We start from the raw sequence: 20692 nt of genomic DNA, 5'->3' as shown, positions 1-20692 counted from the left end.
TTATCCTGGAGGTCAAACTGGACATACTCAGGTCTTCACAGGGGAAAATCTAACGGGAATGGCATCCTAAAAAACCAAACCTAGGGACCTGCTGATTCAAGGCTGAAGTGAACCTTTAAGAAATGAGGAACAGGTTGAGTATGGAATTATCAGAGCGCAGCACAACTTTCTGCCTGTTGGGGAGGGTGAAACAGGGAAACCTTATGAATGTGATGGTTTGGCAGAAGATTCTGAAAAAAGAAGGCTAGAATCGAAGTAGAAACGAAAGCCTGCTTTGAGTCATAAGATACAGAGTACTGGTTACTATATGACCAAAGAACAATAGCCTAGCCAGCTAAAGGAGAATCCTGCTGATAAAACAATGTCCTTCTGCTGACAGAAAGCCCAAAGGTCAAGAAGCAAGGGAAGAACTTGTAAAGCTTGTAGAACCTCAAATGCAACACTGTATGTAAAATCTTTAGTGGGTGTATCTCGTGGTGATTGGTTACTGGGAATTAGAATATTCACTATAGAAAAAGATAGATTGGATTGTAACAAGAACTTCGCTCTCTTAGCTTTTCTATCTTAAACCTCTCTTAACCTCTCTCTTAGCTTTTCTCTCTTACCTCTTAACCTCTCTCGTACCTCTCGGCTCTTCTCTCGTACCCCTTTACTCCTCTCTCAGCTCCCCTCTCCCCCTCTCTTACCTCTTCCACTCTTTCCCTCTCTTACTCTTACCCTCTTGGGTTTTCCCCTCTTACCCCTCTCTTGTCTCCCCCCTCTTATCCCTCCCTGGTTTCCCCCGCTCTCCCTCTGTTGCTCTTACTCCCTCCTTCCCCTTTTCCATCCTCTCCTCTCCTGCTCTCCCCGTTCTCTCCCTCCTCCCCCGGACCACGCGGACGCCGAGGCTGGTGGCGGACACAGCTCTCCCCTCTCTTTACCCATATAATAAACTGCACATACCTGAACAGCTTGACCCTGGAGAATTCTCCCACCGTGAGCGAGCGTTTTACACAGCAATATCTAAGCAATGATTTCTAAACATTTATCCAAGCTTAAACAGCTTATTCCTAATTATCACCACCTTTATAACCAGCACTCGACTGCCCCTGCAATACACAGGCACAGGGAGGACACTGCAGTTATTGACACAACAGAACAAGTAACACACCAAATGAAACACCCAGCGCTACACCTCACTTCTGGAAACAAAACCTGGGCGCACACTTTAGTGTGCAAAACCCCTGTAAGAATAAAACCTGCTTTAAATATCTTAGGCATCGAGCCACACACACGCCTATGAAATTCAGCGCAGCAGTGACAAAAAAGGGAATTATTTCCTTAACCTGCGAATAATCACCTCTAAGATTCTGTGATGCAGTTGCCACTGCACACAGCCACAAGCGGCCTTTTTATGAACAGGCAAAAGAACAAAGGCAATCCCAATTTCTCCCTTCTTGTCTGCAAAGAAACAGAGAAGGGAGAGATGCTTCTCAGAGGAGCATGGTAAAAAGACACGTGGTGTAGAATATGGAACAGCTGATGGTTCAGCATCTCTTCCACTGCAAGATCTAGGGGATATCTGATGATACCCTGGAGGCAGGAGTAGGAATATAAAGGAGCTCAAGGCTATCTGCTCTTAGGTTTTAGCACTGTGACCTTTACCTTAACTTACATTTAAGTGTTTCTTACAGTGTAAATCCCTTTTGTTTTGATTTTAACAGAGTACAAGAATTCAGTGAAGTAACAGTGGCATACAGCCTTTAATTTCCCCTGGTCTTCTCACCCAGCAATGAGGTCTCACAACAACAATACAACAATAAATAGTTATAGAAGGTAACTCACTGTGCTGAAGAGTTCTTCAGAAGGATGGGAGCCACAGTTGAGGCAGATCCTTGGACAGACAAGCCAGAGGTGTTTAGGCCTTGTGCTTCCTTGTTACCCCAGAACCAGCCCCTAAAAGGGAACACAAAGTTCACACGCTTGTATTTGAAATGAACACCATATAAAGAACAAAACATCCTAAAAAAGCTACATATCATACAAATAATCCAGCTAGCTTCTTTATGCTGCTTTTCTGTGGAGCAACAACTTTACAGAAGTAGATCTTGCTCTATCAATACAATGTTTTATTATTGATGGGCTTGTTAAAATCAGAGTGAACTCCAAGCACCCAGATATTCACAGCAGGCAAACATCTCTCTGAATACAACTGAAAAGGCCAGAAGGGCTGCTCCATGTTACCTGCAATAGCCATGTTTGTCTCTGGAGTACATCAGGTGATCAATGCATGGCCTTTCATCTATTTTTTTTTCCCCCTGTGTTCCTCCTTTCCATCCTTCTGCGTAGCCTTGTAGCAGATAAATCTGTTCAATAAAGGGCCCACCTGACTCTGAGCAGAAGGCAAAGCAGAGGATTTGTCAGCATGAAAACCCACACTGCAAAGATGAACGGGCATCAGTGGCAGTTAAAAATCTGCTAGAAATGCTAATATACTAATATACACTACCCTCTTCCCTGATTTCCATATAAAAAAGGAAAGGAAGTTGTGTGTGAGCCAGAAAAGCTAAAAGGCTCGGGCAATGTGCTCACCTGCCATCCCACACAGCTGGGTGTGACTTAATGCACCAAACACCAGGGAATCGTTGCCAGCTGGGCGATGGACACCACGAAGCACACAGGTTTTCAGTGCTGTCAGCAGCTGCAACGGGAGGATTGCCTCTGAGAAACTTACCAAAACAATGAAAATAATAAAAAAAAAAAATTAACATCTATTTCCACAACATGTGTTTAAATTTATATACTATATTCATTTATATATAACACACAATATATAAAGTATCAAAATATATTATTTTAACATGTATACATATATTATTATATATTAAATATATTATATACATTTTAATTATATATATATTTATTATATATATAATACATATATTAAATAAATATAATGTATATATATAGATTAAACATAAACCTGTTTGTATATATTTGCATTACTTCTATTTCTTTACTTTTCTGGTTGCACATATCTCTATATCTTGATATATTTAATATACATTTCTATGTTTTTATTTTTGTAGTATTTATTTAAAAGCCCCGAAGCAAACCTAATAAAAACCAAACAGTCCCTTTATCTTAAACGGTATTTAAAAATCTTTTAATATATATTTTTTATCATATTTATATACCTTGTTGATATACATAACACATAACATATCCTAAAATATATCATATTACCATCTATACGTACAGAAATCATATTATAGATTATAAATCAATACATATGCATATATTTCTATTACTTATTTTTACTTATTTTTATGCCTACATATATATATATATATATATATATTTCTCTATACCTTTACATATTCATTCTTGAAATATTTTATTTATTTTTTTCTTATTTATTTAAAAACCCTGCCTCTAACTAAATAAAAACCAAGCAGCCCGTTTATCTTCAATATTTTTTAATATCTATTTTGATCATCATTATACTTCCAGGTATATACTCGGTGGATAAACTCCCCCCGACCCGCCCGCACCTCTCACCGTTCCGGCACACAGAGCATCCCCTCCTCGGGCCGCTCTGGACCCAGCGCCGGGGAGCGACCGTTGGGAGCCGAAGCCATCGGGGGACACGGTGGGAACATGGCAGTGACACTGTGGGGACACAGCAGTGACACAGTGGTGACACGGCGGGAACACGGGGGGAACATGGCGGTGACACTGTGGGGACACACTGGAAACATGGCAGTGACACTGTGGGGACACGGTGGGAACATGGCGGTGACACTGTGGGGACACACTGGGAACATGGCAGTGACACTGTGGGGACACGGGGGGAACATGGCAGTGACACTGTGGGGACACGGGGGGAACACGAGGGGAACACAGTGAGAACATGGCAGTGACACTGTGGGGACACGGTGGGAACATGGCGGTGACACTGTGGGGACACACTGGGAACATGGCAGTGACACCGCGGGGACACACGTCAGGCACTGACCAGCATCATGCGGTGCAGATCCGACAGCTCGGGCACGGCTCCCTTGCAGAGGATGATGACGGTGCCGGTGGTGTCCAGCCCGCGGCGGCCGGCGCGCCCCGACATCTGCGTGTACTCGCCTGTGGGGACGCAGAGCCGCCGGCGTCTTCTCCTCACGGATCCTCCCGCTCTTCCCCTCACGGCTCCTGCCCTTCCTCCCCTCACCTTTCCCGTCGCTTTTCCCGCTGCTTTCCCCTCGTGTTTGCTGCTCTTTCTCCCTCAGATTTTCCACCTTTTTGCTCTCTCATTTCCCACCATTTTTCCCCTCACGTTTTCCCGCTCTTTTCTCCCCTCAGGATTCCCGCTCTTTTCTCCCCTCACGTTTTCCCGCTCTTTTCTCCCCTCACGTTTTCCCTCTCTTTTCTCCCCTCATGTTTTCCCGCTCTTTTCTCCCCTCAGGATTCCCGCTCTTTTCTCCCCTCAGGATTCCCGCTCTTTTCTCCCCTCACGTTTTCCCGCTCTTTTCTCCCCTCACGTTTTCCCGCTCTTTTCTCCCCTCACGTTTTCCCTCTCTTTTCTCCCCTCACGTTTTCCCTCTCTTTTCTCCCCTCAGGATTCCCGCTCTTTTCTCCCCTCACGTTTTCCCCCATTTTCTCCCCGTTTCCCCATTTTCTCTCCTCGCATTTTCCCCCATTTTCCCCTCATGTTTCCCACTGTTTCCACCCTCACATTTCCTGCCCTTTTCCTCTCACGTTTCTGCCCTTTTTCCCTCATGTTTCCGCTCTTTTTTCCCCTCACGATTCCCGTCGCTTTTCCCGATGCTTTCCCCTCATGTTTGCTGCTCTTTCTCCCTCAGATTTTCTGCCTTTTTGCTCTCTCATTTCCCACCATTTTTCCCCTCACGTTTTCCCGCTCTTTTCTCCCCTCACATTTTCCCCCATTTTCTCCCCGTTTCCCCATTTTCTCCCCTCACGTTTTCCCCCATTTTCCCCTCACGTTTCCCACTCTTTCCACCCTCACATTTCCTGCCCTCTCCTGCTCGTGTTTCTTTTTCCCTCACGTTTCTGCTCTTTTTTCCCCACACCTTTCCCGTCGCTTTTCCCGATGCTTTCCCCTCATGTTTGCTGCTCTTTCTCCCTCAGATTTTCTGCCTTTTTACCCTCTCGTTTTCCCTCTCTTTTCCTCTCACGTTTCTCACTCTTTTCTCCCCTCACGTTTTCCCGCTCTTTTCTCCCCTCACGTTTTCCCTCACGATTGCAACTCTCCTCCCTCCATTTCTCCTCTTTCCTCCCATTTCTCTTCACTCTTTCCTCCCCTATTTCTACATTTTCCCAATTGCCTTTTCCCCCATTTTCCCTCTCAGCTTTCTCCCATTTTCCCTCTCCACTTTCTCCCATTTTCCCTCTCAGCTTTCTCCCATTTCCCCTCTCCGCTTTCTCCCATTTTCCCCTCAGCTTTCTCCCATTTTCCCCTCAGCTTTCCCCCATTTTCCCCTCAGCTTTCTCCCATTTTCCCCTCAGCTTTCTCCCATTTTCCCTCTCCACTTTCTCCCATTTTCCCTCTCAGCTTTCTCCCATTTTCCCTCTCCGCTTTCTCCCATTTTCCCCTCAGCTTTCTCCCATTTTCCCCTCAGCTTTCTCCCATTTTCCCCTCAGCTTTCTCCCATTTTCCCCTCAGCTTTCTCCCATTTTCCCTCTCCACTTTCTCCCATTTTCCCTCTCAGCTTTCTCCCATTTCCCCTCAGCTTTCTCCCATTTTCCCTCTCCGCTTTCTCCCATTTTCCCCTCAGCTTTCTCCCACTTTCCCCTCAGCTTTCTCCCATTTTCCCTCAGCTTTCCCCCATTTTCCCCTCAGCTTTCTCCCATTTTCCCTCTCCGCTTTCTCCCATTTTCCCCTCAGCTTTCTCCCATTTTCTCCCTCCGCTTTCTCCCATTTTCCCCTCAGCTTTCTCCCATTTTCCCTCAGCTTTCTCCCATTTTCCCTCTCTGCTTTCTCCCATTTTCCCTCTCCGCTTTCTCCCATTTTCCCTCTCCGCTTTCTCCCATTTTCCCCTCAGCTTTCTCCCATTTCCCCTCAGCTTTCTCCCATTTTCCCTCTCAGCTTTCTCCCGTTTTCCCCTCAGCTTTCTCCCATTTTCCCCTCAGCTTTCTCCCATTTCCCCTCTCAGCTTTCCCCCATTTTCCCTCTCAGCTTTCCCCCATTTTCCCCTCAGCTTTCTCCCATTTTCCCCTCAGCTTTCTCCCATTTCCCCTCTCAGCTTTCCCCCATTTTCCCCTCAGCTTTCTCCCATTTTCCCTCTCCGCTTTCTCCCATTTTCCCCTCAGCTTTCTCCCATTTTCTCCCTCCGCTTTCTCCCATTTTCCCCTCAGCTTTCTCCCATTTTCCCTCAGCTTTCTCCCATTTTCCCTCTCTGCTTTCTCCCATTTTCCCTCTCCGCTTTCTCCCATTTTCCCTCTCCGCTTTCTCCCATTTTCCCCTCAGCTTTCTCCCATTTCCCCTCAGCTTTCTCCCATTTTCCCTCTCAGCTTTCTCCCGTTTTCCCCTCAGCTTTCTCCCATTTTCCCCTCAGCTTTCTCCCATTTCCCCTCTCAGCTTTCCCCCATTTTCCCTCTCAGCTTTCCCCCATTTTCCCCTCAGCTTTCTCCCATTTTCCCCTCAGCTTTCTCCCATTTCCCCTCTCAGCTTTCCCCCATTTTCCCCTCAGCTTTCTCCCATTTTCCCTCTCCGCTTTCTCCCATTTTCCCCTCAGCTTTCTCCCATTTTCCCCTCAGCTTTCCCCCATTTTCCCCTCAGCTTTCTCCCATTTTCCCCTCAGCTTTCCCCCATTTTCCCCTCAGCTTTCTCCCATTTTCCCTCTCCGCTTCCTGCCCGTTTCCCCTCACGTTTCTGCTCTTTTCTCCCCTCAGGATTCCCGCTCTGTTCTCCCCTCACATTTTCCCCCCATTTTCTCCCCGTTTCCCCCTTTTCTCCCCTCACATTTTCCCCCATTTTCCCCTCACATTTTCCCGCTCTTTTTCTCCCCTCACGTTTTCCCGCTCTTTTCTCCCCTCACGTTTTCCCGCCCATTTTCTCCCCTCACGTTTCCCCTCACGACTGCACCTCTCCTCCCTCCATTTCTCCCCATCTTTTCTCCCATTTCTCCTCACTCTTTCCTTCCCTATTTCTACATTTTCTCAACCCGCTTTCTCCCATTTTCCCTCTCCGCTTTCTCCCATTTTCCCCTCACATTTCCCCTCAGCTTTCTCCCATTTTCCCCTCAGCTTTCTCCCATTTTCCCCTCAGCTTTCTCCCATTTTCCCTCTCCGCTTTCTCCCATTTTCCCCTCACATTTCCCCTCAGCTTTCTCCCATTTTTCCTCTCAGCTTTCTCCCATTTCCCCTCTCAGCTTTCTCCCATTTTCGCCTCAGCTTTCTCCCATTTTCCCTCTCCGCTTTCCCCCATTTCCCCCTCACGTTCCCACCCGCTCTCCCCCCAGCCCCACATCCAGCCCCTCACCGGGCAGGAGATCCCGGAAGCCATTCCCGTCGTGTTTGCGGATGGAGTCGAAGACGACGGTCCTCGCCGGCATGTTCACCCCCATGGCTAAGGTCTCGGTGGCAAACAGCACCTGTGACAGGCCTGGGGCAGCCATGGGGTGGGATCCCCGTGCCCCACAGCCGGCTGTGCCGTTTTTCCCCGCTCACCTTCACCAGCCCCTGGCTGAAGAGCATCTCCACCATCTCCTTGAGCAGCGGCAGGACCCCGCCGTGGTGGACGCCGATGCCGCGCTGCAGCAGCTCCGACAGCTGCAGCACCTGCGGGGAGGAACGCACTGGATCCCCTCCTCCAGGTACAAACCCTTCCCTCTTTACACCTCACACCCCAAAATCGCCCTCCCCGTCCCTGTGGGACCCTAAAATCACCCAAAATCGCCCTCCCCATCCCCTCACACCCCAAAATCCCCGTCCCTCACGCCCCAAAATCCCCGTCCCTCACGCCCCAAAATCCCCGTCCCTCACACCCCAAAATTGCCCTCTCACACCTCAAAATCGCCCTCCCACACCCCAAAATCGCCCTCCCATGCCCCAAAATCTCCCTCCCCATCCCCTCACACCCCAAAATCGCCCTCCCACACCCCAAAATCACCTTCCCACACCTCAAAATCGCCCTCCTTGTTCCCCTCACACCCCAAAATCACTGTCCCACACCCCAAAATCACCGTTCCCACACCCCAAAATCGCCCTCCCACACCCCAAAATCGCCGTTCCCACACCCCAAAATCGCCGTTCCCACACCCCAAAATCACCCTCCCCACACCCCAAAATCGCCCTCCTTGTTCCCCTCACACCCCAAAATTGCCCTCCCACACCCCAAAATCACCCTCCCACGCCCCAGAATCTCCCTCCTCATCCTCACGGGGACCCCACCTGTGGCAGGCGCCGGTCGGAGCCGCGCAGCCGGGCCAGGCAGCGCGTCAGGAAGTGCCGGACCTGGGCGCGCTCGGCGCCGCTCAGCAGCTCCAGGGAGCCCAGGGCGGCCGCCTGCTCCTCGCAGCGGCCACGGGAGAAGGTGAAGGTGACGGCCGGGAGCAGCTCCCGCTCACGGAGGGTCTGCAGCAGGGACGGCCAGACCCCACACTCCTGGGGGGAGAGAAGGGTCAGGGGGACCCCCAAACTGACCCATGGGACCCCCAAACTGCCCCATGGGACCCACAAACAGCCCCCAGCCCCATGGAGGGTCTGCAGGAGGGACAGCCACACCCCACACTCCTGGGGGGAGAGAACAGGGTCAGTGGGACCCCCAAACTGCCCCTTGGGACCCCCAAACTGCCCCCAGCCCCATGGGACCCCCAGTACCCATCCAGGGTTGGGGGTTTGGGGTCACTGGGACCCCCTGGGACCCCCAGTACCTGCCCAGGGTTGGGGGCTCCCATGGTGGGCTGCCGTGCCCCGAAGCTCTGCGCGTGTTTGCTGCTCTGCTCCTTCTTGGCCTCCACCGCCGCGTAGTACCTGGGACAGGGGAGGGGCAGAGTTGGGGCAGGTTTGGGGCAGAATTGGGTCAGAATTGGGGCAGAATTGGGTCAGAATTGGGGCAGAATTGGGGCAGAATTGGGGCAGAATTGGGGCAGAATTGGGGCAGAATTGGGGCAGAATTAGGTCAGGTTTGGGTCAGATTTGGGTCAGATTTGGGTCAGGTTTTGGGTCAGATTTGGGTCAGGTTTGGGTCTGATTTGGGTCAGGTTTGGGTCAGGTTTGGGTCAGGTTTGGGTCTGATTTGGGTCAGGTTTGGGTCTGATTTGGGTCAGGTTTGGGTCAGGTTTGGGTCAGGTTTGGGTCAGGTTTGGGTCAGGTTTGGGGTCAGGTTTGGGGTCAGGTTTTGGACACATTTTGGGGTCAGATTTTGGGTCAGCTTTGGGTCAGGTTTGGGTCAGGTTTGGGTCTGATTTGGGTCAGGTTTTGGGTCAGGTTTGGGTCAGGTTTGGGTCAGGTTTGGGGTCAGGTTTGGGGTCAGGTTTGGGGTCAGGTTTGGGTCAGAGTTTGGAGCAGGTTTTGGGGCAGGTTTTTGGGGCAGGTTTTGGGGCAGGTTCAGGGCAGGTTTTGGGTCAGATTTTGAGTTAGATTTGGGTCAGGTTTTGGGTCAGGTTTGGATCAGATTTGGGTCAGAATTGGGCAGGTTTTGGGTCTGATTTGGGTCAGGTTTGGGGTCAGGTTTGGGGTCAGGTTTGTGTCAGGTTTGGGTCAGATTTAGGCAGAGATTTTGGGGCAGATTTGGGTCAGGTTTTGGGGCAGGATTTGGGGTCAGTTCAGGGTCAGGTTTGGGTCAGATTTGGGTCAGAATTGGGCAGGTTTTGGGTCTGATTTGGGTCAGATTTAGGCAGTTTCAGATCAGATCTGCATCAGGTTTTGGGGTCAGATTTTGGGTCAGTTTCAGGTCAGGTTTGTGTCAGGTTTCAGGTCAGATTTTGGGTCAGATTTAGGCAGTTTCAGCTCAGATTTGGGTCAGGTTTTGGGGTCAGATTTTGGGTCAGTTTCAGGTCAGGTTTGTGTCAGGTTTTGGGTCACATTTAGGCAGGATTTGGGTCAGATTCAGGCAGTTTCAGGTCAGATTTGGGTCAGGTTTTGGGGGTCTCACCCCTGGGTGCTGAAGGCCCCCCCTGGGCCCAGCAGCTGGAACAGCTGGTGCCGGTTCCGGGCGCTGTTCCCGGTGAACAGGAAATGCTCCAGCGGCACCGGGCGGCGCGGGGTGCTCAGAACACGGACACAGCGACGCTTGGTGCGACTGACGGGGTGAGAGACACCCTGAGAGACCCCCAGGGACCCCCAAACCACCCCTGGGACCCCCCAAAACCTCCCCAGGGACCCCCAGAGACCCCAGGGACCCCCAAAACCCCCCAGGACCCCCCAAACCCCCCTGAGAACCCCCATAAACCCCTCAGAGATCACTAAAGCCCCTCCAAGATCCCCCAAAGCCCCCAGATCCCCCCCATGTCCCTCTCAGAGACCCCCGAAGATCCTCAGGACCCCCCCCAAACCCCCCCAGGATCCCCAAACCCCCCTGAGAAGCCCCCAAACCCCCTGAGGACCCCCCAAAATCCCCCGAGAACCCCCCAAAGCCCTCTCAGGACACCCCAAACTCCTCCAAGACCCCCTCAAACCCCCTGAGGACCCCCCAAACCCCCCAGGGATTCCCCAAAGCCCCCCCAGGACCCCTCAGGACCCCCCAAAGCCCCCCCAGGACCCCCCAAAAGCCCCCCCAGGCCGTACCCGACCCACTGGGCGAACTCGAGGGTGTTGGGGACGGTGGCGCTGAGCAGCACCAGCTTCACGTGCTCGGGCAGCAGGATCAGCACCTCCTCCCACACCACACCCCTCTGGGGGGCACGGGGGGGTCAGGGGGACCCCAAAACACCCCAAAACACCCCAAAACACCCCAGAACCCCCTCAGGAACCCCCAAAACCCCCAAGAACCCCCTCATGAACCCCCAAAACACCCCAAAACACCCCCAGGAACCCCCAAAACCCCCAAAAACCCACCCAGGAACCCCTCAGGAACCCCCCAGCACCTCCTCCCACACCACACCCCTCTGGGGGGCACGGGGGGGTCAGGGGGACCCCAAAACACCCCAAAACACCCCCAGGAACCCCCAGAGATCCCCTAAACCACTCCAGAACCCCCCAAAACCCCCCAGACCACCCCAAAACCACCCCAGGACCCTCCAGAACTCCCCAAAACCCCCCCAGGACCCCCCAGAACTCCCCTAAACCCCCCCAGGACCCCCCAAACCCCCCCAGGACCCCCCCAGAGCCCCTCAGGACCCCTCAAAACCCCCCAGAGCCCCCCAGGACCCCCCAGACCACCCCTAAACCCTCCCAGGACCCCTCAGAGCTCCCCTAAACCACCCCAGACCCCTCCTAAATTACTTCAGGACCCCCCAGGGCTCCCCAAAGCTCCCCCAGAGCCCCCCCAGAGCCCCCCCAGAGCCCCCCCAGAGCCCCCCAGAGCCCCCAGCCCCACCTCATCGTCGTTGACGCAGTGAACCTCGTCGGAGATCACCCACTCCAGGTCCCGGATGGCGTCGGAGCCGTTGGACAGCATCGACCTGGGGGGGAGGAAATGGGGCTGGGGGGGGTCCTGGGGGTCCTGAACCCCTCCCCAGGACCCCTCAGGACCCCCCAAAGCCCCCCCAGGACCCCTCCCCAGCTGAGGATCTCGGTGCTCATCACCAGCCACGCGGCCTCGGGGCGCAGCCGCACGTCCCCCGTCAGCAGCCCCACGTCCCCGAAGGTGTCGCGGAAATCCCCAAACTTCTGCTTGGACAAAGCCTTGATGGGGGAGGTGTAGATGGACCTGGGGGGGACACGGGGGGGTCACCCCAAAAAAACTGTGGGGGTTTTGGGGTCCCCTCAACGGTTTTGGGGTCCCTGGGGCAGTTTTAGGGACCCCCAGCCCAATTTTGGGACCCTCAGCCCAATTTTGGGACCCCCAGCCCCATTTTGGGACCCCCAGCCCCATTTTGGGGTCCCCAGCCCCATTTTGGGGTCCCCCAGCCCCATTTTGGGGTCTCACCGTGTCATGTGGCGCCGGGCCAGCCCCATGGCGTACTCGGCCAGCGCGGTTTTGCCGGCCGAGGTGTGAGCGGCCACCAGCAGCAGTGACGGCGCTCCAGGCACAGCCGCGCGCTGCTGGAACGGATCCGGCTTCAACGGCCACTGGGGAGGGGGAAACGGGTCTGGGGGTCACTCTGAGCACCCCAAAAACCCCAAAAACCACCCCAAAAACCCCCAAACCAACCCCAAGAACCCCCAAAACCACCCCAAGACCCCCCAAATCTCCCCCAAGCCCCCTCAAGACCCCCCAGGGCCCCCCCAGGACCCCCCAAATCCCCCCAGGACCCCCGAAATCCCCCCCAAGACCCCCCAAATCCCCCCCAGGACCCCCCAAATCCCCCCCAAATCCCCCCCAGGACCCCCCAAATCCCACCCTGTGGGCGGGGTCCGGCAGCAGCTCCTCAAACCCCTCCACGGGGGTGGCGGCGTCGGGGGAGGAAAAAACCTCAAAACCTCCTCGGGGGGCTCTGGGGGGGGCACTGGGGGAGGAGACCCCTCCCCATTCTGCTGCTGAGGGGGGTGGGAATGTGGGGAGGGGTCTCTGAACCCCCCCCCAAGCCCCCTCCCCACATTTCCCACCTGCCCCAGCAGCTCCTCCAGGCTGTCCGAGCGCCGCGGGGGGGTCGGGGGGGCGCAGACCCCTCCCCAATTCCTCCCGGGGGGGGTGGGGGAGACCCCCGGGCTGGGCCGGGACCCCCCCCCAGCTCCAGGGGCTCGAGGGTCTCCAGGAGCCCCGACAGGGACAGAGACCCCCCCGAGGCTGGAAATGGGGAGGGGGCGTTTGTGGGGGGGTGTGGGGGGGGTGAAACGACCCCGAGACCCCCAAATCTGCCCCCCCAGAGAGGATAAAAACCCCCAGAGACCCCCCCAGACCCAAAAGACACCCCCAAAAGACCCCCAGACCCCAAATCTCCCCTAAAAGCCCCCCCAAACCCCCCCCAAAACTCCCCCAGACCCCAAATCCCCCCCAAACTCCCCCCAAAGACCCCCAAGACCCCAAAGACCCCTCCCCAAAACCCCCCAGATCCCAAAGACCCCTCCCCAAAACCCCCCAGATCCCAAAACCCCCCCAACACCCACTCAAAGCCCCCCAAGACCCCTCCCCAAAATCCCCGAGACCCCCTCAAAGTCCCCCCAGACACCAAAATCCCTCCAAAAAAACCCCCAGACCACAAAGCCCCCTCAAAAAGACCCCCCAAAAATCCCCCAAACCCCAACCCAAAACCCCCCAAAACTCCCCCAGACCCCAAATACCCCTCAAAGCCCCCCCAGAGCCCAAAGCTCCCTCCCCAAATCCCCCCCAGACCCCTCCCCTACCTCGGGGCTGGAACTGCACCCCCCGTTTCATCCCGGGGGGGGTCGTCAGCAGCTCTGGGGGGGGAGGGGAGCGGGTGAGACCCCCCCCAGAACCCCAAAAATGAGGGGGAGGGGCTCCCCAGGGTGGGGGAGGGGCTCCCCGGAATTTGGGGAGGGGTCTCAGGAATTTGGGGAGGGGTCTCTGAAATTTGGGGGGGTCTCAGGAATTTGGGGAGGGGTCTCAGGAATTTGGGGGGTCTCAGGAATTTGGGGAGGGGTCTGTGGAATTTGGGGAGAGGTCTGTGGAATTTGGGGAGGGTCTCAGGAATTTGGGGAGGGGTCTCAGGAATTTGGGGAGGGGTCCCAGGAATTTGGGGAGGGTCTCAGGAATTTGGGGAGGGGTCTCTGGAATTTGGGGAGGGGACTCAGGAATTTGGGGAAGATCTCAGGGATTTGGGGAGGGGTCTCAGGAATTTGGGGAGGGGTCTCAGGAATTTGGGGGGGTCTCAGGAATTTGGGGAGGGGTCCCAGGAATTTGGGGAGGGGTCTCTGGAATTTGGGGAGGGGTCTCCAAGAATTTGGGGAGGGGTCTGTGGAATTTGGGGAGGGTCTCAGGAATTTGGGGAGGGGTCTGTGGAATTTGGGGAGGGGTCTCAGGAATTTGGGGAGGGGTCTGTGGAATTTGGGGAGGGGTCTGTGGAATTTGGGGAGGGGTCTCTGGAATTTGGGGGGGTCTCTGGAATTTGGGGAGGGGTCTCTGGAATTTGGGGGGGTCTCAGGAATTTGGGGAGGGGTCTCTGGAATTTGGGGAGGGGTCTCTGGAATTTGGGGAGGGGTGTTTGCAATTTGGGGAAGGGTCTCAGGAATTTGGGGAGGGGTCTCTGGAATTTGGGAAGGGGTCTCTGGAATTTGGGGGGGGTCTCTGGAATTTGGGGAGGGGTCTCCAGGAATTTGGGGAGGGTCTCAGGAATTTGGGGAGGGGTCTCAGGAATTTCGGGAGGGGTCTCCAAGAATTTGGGGAGGGGTCTGTGGAATTTAGGGAGGGGTCTGGGGAATTTGGGGAGGGGTCTGTGGAATTTGGGGAGGGGTCTGTGGAATTTGGGGAGGGGTCTCAGGAATTTGAGGAGGGGTCTCTGGAATTTGGGGAGGGGTCTCTGGAATTTGGGGGGGTCTGTGGAATTTGGGGAGGGGTCTCAGGAATTTGGGGAAAGTCTCAGGAATTTGGGGAGGGGTCTCAGGAATTTGGGGAGGGGTCTCAGGAATTTGGGGAGAAGTCTCTGGAATTTGGGGGGGTCTGTGGAATTTGGGGAGGGGTCTCAGGAATTTGGGGAGGGGTCTCCAAGAATTTGGGGAGGGGTCTGTGGAAGTTGGGGAGGGTCTCAAGAATTTGGGGAGGGGTCTGTGGAATTTGGGGAGGGGTCTCAGGAATTTGGGGAGGGGTCTCAGGAATTTGGGGAGGGGTCTCCAGGAATTTGGGGAGGGTTTCAAGAATTTGGGGAGGGGTCTCTGGAATTTGGGGAGGGGTCTCTGGAATTTGAGGAGGGGTCTCAGGAATTTGGGGAGGGGTCTCAGGAATTTGGGGAGGGGTCTCCAAGAATTTGGGGAGGGGTCTGTGGAATTTGGGGAGGGGTCTGTGGAATTTGGGGAGGGGTCTCAGGAATTTGGGGAGGGGTCTGTGGAATTTTGGGAGGGGTCTCAGGAATTTGGGGAGGGGTCTGTGGAATTTGGGGAGGGGTCTCAGGAATTTGGGGAGGGGTCTCCAGGAATTTGGGGAGGGTCTCAGGAATTTTGGGGGGGTCTCTGGAATTTGGGGAGGGGTCTCAGGAACTTGGGGAGGGGTCTCAGGAATTTGGGGAGGGGTGTTTGCAATTTGGGGAAGGGTCTCAGGAATTTGGGGAGGGGTCTCTGGAATTTGGGGAGGGGTCTATGGAAGTTGGGGAAAGGTCTCCAGAAATTTGGGGAGGGGTCTCAAGAATTTGGGGAGGGGTCTCAGGAATTTGGGGAGGGGTCTCTGGAATTTGGGGGGGTCTCAGGAATTTGGGGAGGGGTCTCAGGAATTTGGGGAGGGGTCTGTGGAGTTTGGGGAGGGGTCTCAGGAATTTGGGGAGGGGTCTGTGGAATTTGGGGAGGGGTCTCAGGAATTTGGGGAGGGTCTCTTGGAATTTGGGGAGGGGTCTCAGGAATTTGGGGAGGGGTCTCAGGAATTTGGGGTGGGGTCTCCGGAATTTGGGGAGGGATCCCAGGAATTTGGGGAGGGGTCTGTGGAGTTTGGGGAGGGGTCTCTGGAATTTGGGGAGGGGTCTCAGGAATTTGGGGAGGGGTCTCAGGGATTTGGGGAGGGCTCTCCAAGAATTTGGGGAGGGGTCTCTGGAATTTGGGGAGGGGTCTCAGGAATTTAGGGAGGGGTCTGTGGAATTTGGGGAGGGTCTCAGGAATTTGGGGAGGGTCTCTGGAATTTGGGGAGGGGTCTCTGGAATTTGGGGAGCGTCGCTGGCATTTCGGGGGATCTCAGGAATTTGGGGAGGGGTCTCCAAAAATTTGGGGAGGGGTCTCCAAGAATTTGGGGAGGGGTCTGTGGAATTTGGGGAGAGGTCTCTGGAATTTGGGGAGAGGTCTCTGGAATTTGGGGAGGGGTCTCAGGAATTTGGGGAGTGGTCTCTGGAATTTGGGGAGGGGACTCTGGAATTTGGGGAGGGGTCTCTGGAATTTGGGGAGGGGTCTCAGGAATTTGGGGAGGGGTCTGTGGAATTTGGGGAGGGGTCTGTGGAATTTGGGGAGGGGTCTCAGGAATTTGGGGAGGGGTCTGTGGAAGTTGGGGAGGGATCTCAGGAATTTGGGGAGGGGTCTCCAAGAATTCGGGGAGGGGTCTCTGGAATTTGGGGAGGGGTCTCAGGAATTTGGGGAGGGGTCTCAAGAATTTGGGCAGGGGTCTGTGGAATTTGGGGAGGGGTCTCTGGAATTTGGGGAGGGGTCTGTGGAATTTGGGGAGGGGACTCAGGAATTTGGGGAGAGGTCTGTGGAATTTGGGGAGGGGTCTCAGGAATTTGGGGAGGGGTCTGTGGAATTTGGGGAGGGTCTCTGGAATTTGGGGAGGGGTCTCAGGAATTTGGGGAGGGTCTCAAGAATTTGGGGAGGGGTCTCAGGAATTTGGGGAGGGTCTCTGGAATTTGGGGAGGGGTCTCTGGAATTTGGGGAGGGTCCCAGGAATTTGGGGAGGGGTCCCAGGAATTTGGGGAGGGGTCTCTGGAATTTGGGGGGGTCTCAGGAATTTGTGGAGGGGTTTCAGGAATTTGGGGAGGGGTCTGTGGAATTTGGGGAGGGTCTCAGGAATTTGGGGAGGGATCCCAGGAATTTGGGGAGGGGTCTCTGGAATTTGGGGAGGGGTCTCAGGAATTTGGGGAGGGGTCTGTGGAATTTGGGGAGGGGTCTCAGGAATTTGGGGAGGGGTCTCAGGAATTTGGGGTGGGGTCCCAGGAATTTGGGGAGGGGTCTCTGGAATTTGGGGTGGGGTCCCAGGAATTTGGGGAGGGGTCTCAGGAATTTGGGGAGGGGTCTCCAAGAATTTGGGGAGGGGTCTGTGGAATTTGGGGAAGGGTCTCTGGAATTTGGGGAGAGGTCTCTGGAATTTGGGGAGGGGTCTCAGGAATTTGGGGAGAAGTCTCAGGAATTTGGGGAGGGGTCTCTGGAATTTGGGGAGGGGACTCTGGAATTTGGGGAGGGGTCTCTGGAATTTGGGGAGGGGTCTGTGGAAGTTGGGGAGGGATCTCAGGAATTTGGGGAGGGGTCTCCAAGAATTCGGGGAGGGGTCTCAGGAATTTGGGGAGGGGTCTCAGAAATTTGGGGAGGGGTCTGTGGAATTTGGGGAGGGGTCTCAGGAATTTGGGGAGGGGTCTCTGGAATTTGGGGAGGGGTCTGTGGAATTTGGGGAGGGGACTCAGGAATTTGGGGAGGGGTCTGTGGAATTTGGGGAGGGGTCTCAGGAATTTGGGGAGGGGTCTCTGGAATTTGGGGGGGGTCTCAGGAATTTGGGGAGGGGTCCCAGGAATTTGGGGAGCGGTCTCAGGAAATTGGGGGGGAAAGTCTCAGGAATTTGGGGAGGGGTCTCTGGAATTTTGGGGAGGGGTCTGTGGAATTTGGGGAGGGTCTCTGGAATTTGGGGGGTCTGTGGAATTTGGGGAGGGGTCTCAGGAATTTGGGGAGGGGTCTCAGGAATTTGGGGAGGGGTCTGTGGAATTTGGGGAGGGTCTCAGGAATTTGGGGAGGGGTCTCAGGAATTTGGGGAGGGGTCCCAGGAATTTGGGGAGGGTCTCTGGAATTTGGGGGGGTCTGTGGAATTTGGGGAGGGGTCTCAGGAATTTGGGGAGCGTCACTGGCATTTGGGGGGATCTCTGGAATTTGGGGAGGGGTCTCAGGAATTTGGGGTGGGGTCTCCGGAATTTGGGGAGGGGTCTGTGGAATTTGGGGAAGGGTCTCTGGAATTTGGGGAGAGGTCTCTGGAATTTGGGGAGGGGTCTCAGGGATTTGGGGAGGGGTCTCTGGAATTTGGGGAGGGGTCTCAGGGACTTGGGGAGGGGTCTCAGGAATTTGGGGAGGGGTCTGTGGAATTTGGGGAGGGGTCTGTGGAATTTGGGGAGGGGTCTCAGGAATTTGGGGAGGGGTCTCTGGAATTTGGGGAGCGTCACTGGCATTTGGGGGGATCTCAGGAATTTGGGGAGGGGTCTCAAGAATTTGGGGAGGGGTCTCCAAGAATTTGGGGAGGGGTCTCCAAGAATTTGGGGAGGGGTCTGTGGAATTTGGGGAGGGTCTCTGGAATTTGGGGAGGGGTCTGTGGAATTTGGGGAGGGGTCTCAGGAATTTGGGGAGGGGTCTGTGGAATTTGGGGAGGGTCTCTGGAATTTGGGGAGGGGTCTCAGGAATTTGGGGAGGGTCTCAAGAATTTGGGGAGGGGTCTCAGGAATTTGGGGAGGGTCTCAGGAATTTGGGGAGGGGTCCCAGGAATTTGGGGAGGGGTCTGTGGAATTTGGGGAGGGGTCTCAGGAATTTGGGGAGGGTCTCAGGAATTTGGGGAGGGATCCCAGGAATTTGGGGAGGGGTCTCTGGAATTTGGGGAGGGGTCTCAGGAATTTGGGGAGGGGTCTGTGGAATTTGGGGAGGGTCTCAGGAATTTGGGGAGGGGTCTCTGGAATTTGGGGAGGGGTCTCAGGAATTTGGGGTGGGGTCCCAGGAATTTGGGGAGGGGTCTCAGGAATTTGGGGTGGGGTCCCAGGAATTTGGGGAGGGGTCTCAGGAATTTGGGGAGGGGTCTCCAAGAATTTGGGGAGGGGTCTGTGGAATTTGGGGAAGGGTCTCTGGAATTTGGGGAGAGGTCTCTGGAATTTGGGGAGGGGTCTCAGGAATTTGGGGAGGGGTCTCAGGAATTTGGGGAGGGGTCTGTGGAATTTGGGGAGGGGACTCTGGAATTTATGGGAGGGGTCTCAGGAATTTGGGGAGGGGTCTCAGGGATTTGGGGAGGGGTCTCAGGAATTTGGGGAGGGGTCTGTGGAAGTTGGGGAGGGATCTCAGGAATTTGGGGAGGGGTCTCCAAGAATTCGGGGAGGGGTCTCTGGAATTTGGGGAGGGGTCTCAGGAATTTGGGGAGGGGTCTGTGGAATTTGGGGAGGGGTCTCAGGAATTTGGGGAGGGGTCTCTGGAATTTGGGGAGGGGTCTGTGGAATTTGGGGAGGGGACTCAGGAATTTGGGGAGGGGTCTCTGGAATTTGGGGGGTCTGTGGAATTTGGGGAGGGGTCTCAGGAATTTGGGGAGGGGTCTCAGGAATTTGGGGAGGGGTCTCCAAGAATTTGGGGAGGGGTCTGTGGAATTTGGGGAGGGTCTCAGGAATTTGGGGAGGGGTCTCAGGAATTTGGGGAGGGGTCTCTGGAATTTGGGGAGGGGTCTGTGGAATTTGGGGAGTGGTCTCAGGAATTTGGGGAGGGGTCTCAGGAATTTGGGGAGGGGTCTCTGGAATTTGGGGAGGGTTCTGTGGAATTTGGGGAGGGGTCTCTGGAATTTGGGGGGGGGTCTCTGGAATTTGGGGAGGGGTCTCAGGAATTTGGGGAGGGGTCTCAGGAATTTGGGGAGGGGTCCCAGGGATTTGGGGAGCGGTCTCAGGAAATTGGGGGGGTCTTAGGAATTTGGGGAGGGGTCTCTGGAATTTTGGGGAGGGGTCTGTGGAATTTGGGGAGGGTCTCTGGAATTTGGGGGGGTCTGTGGAATTTGGGGAGGGGTCTCAGGAATTTGGGGAGGGGTCTCAGGAATTTGGGGTGGGGTCTCCGGAATTTGGGGGAGTCTCAGGAATTTGGGGAGGGGTCTCAGGAATTTGGGGTGGGGTCTCCGGAATTTGGGGGAGTCTCAGGAATTTGGGGAGGGGTATCTGGAATTTGGGGAGCGTCGCTGGCATTTCGGGGGATCTCAGGAATTTGGGGAGGGGTCTCCAAAAATTTGGGGAGGGGTCTCCAAGAATTTGGGGAGGGGTCTGTGGAATTTGGGGAGGGGTCTCAGGAATTTGGGGAGGGGTCTCTGGAATTTGGGGAGGGGACTCTGGAATTTGGGGAGGGGTCTCTGGAATTTGGGGAGGGGTCTCAGGGACTTGGGGAGGGGTCTCAGGAATTTGGGGAGGGGTCTGTGGAATTTGGGGAGGGGTCTGTGGAATTTGGGGAGGGGTCTCAGGAATTTGGGGAGGGGTCGCTGGAATTTGGGGAGCGTCACTGGCATTTGGGGGGATCTCAGGAATTTGGGGAGGGGTCTCAAGAATTTGGGGAGGGGTCTCCAAGAATTTGGGGAGGGGTCTCCAAGAATTTGGAAAGGGGTCTGTGGAATTTGGGGAGGGTCTCTGGAATTTGGGGAGGGGTCTGTGGAATTTGGGGAGGGGTCTCAGGAATTTGGGGACGGGTCTGTGGAATTTAGGGAAGGGTCTCTGGAATTTGGGGAGGGGTCTGTGGAATTTGGGGAGGGTCTCTGGAATTTGGGGAGGGGTCTCTGGAATTTGGGGAGGGGTCTCTGGAATTTGGGGTGGGGTCCCAGGAATTTGGGGAGGGGTCTCAGGAATTTGGGGAGGGGTCTCTGGAATTTGGGGAGGGGTCTCTGGAATTTGGGGTGGGGTCCCAGGAATTTGGGGAGGGGTCTCAGGAATTTGGGGTGGGGTCCCAGGAATTTGGGGAGGGGTCTCAGGAATTTGGGGAGGGGTCTCTGGAATATGGGGAGGGGTCTCTGGAATTTGGGGAGGGGTCTCAGGAATTTGGGGTGGGGTCTCCGGAATTTGGGGGAGTCTCAGGAATTTGGGGAGGGGTCTCTGGA

The 20692-nt window shown here is 55.0% G+C and overlaps 1 protein-coding gene across 1 annotated transcript; it reads right to left on the bottom strand.

Annotated features, from left to right (window-relative positions):
• Positions 1-1941: 1941 nt before the first annotated feature.
• LOC131587589 (superkiller complex protein 2-like) lies at positions 1942-12159 on the bottom strand (the record flags this gene model as incomplete). Its single annotated transcript, XM_058855600.1, has 13 exons — positions 1942-2371; positions 2572-2680; positions 3541-3651; positions 3998-4116; positions 7472-7583; positions 7660-7770; positions 8383-8595; positions 8865-8964; positions 10088-10234; positions 10720-10826; positions 11471-11558; positions 11660-11803; positions 12023-12159. Coding segments are annotated over 13 exons (1650 nt in total), but the record flags the coding sequence as incomplete, so codon positions are not given.
• Between the last annotated feature and the right edge of the window lie 8533 nt (positions 12160-20692).

This window comes from Poecile atricapillus, chromosome 1 (assembly GCF_030490865.1).
Source record: "Poecile atricapillus isolate bPoeAtr1 chromosome 1, bPoeAtr1.hap1, whole genome shotgun sequence".
Classification (NCBI taxonomy): domain Eukaryota; kingdom Metazoa; phylum Chordata; class Aves; order Passeriformes; family Paridae; genus Poecile; species Poecile atricapillus.
The sequence above is the reverse complement of the archived record's forward strand: the minus strand, read 5'-3'. Positions and strand labels throughout refer to the sequence as shown.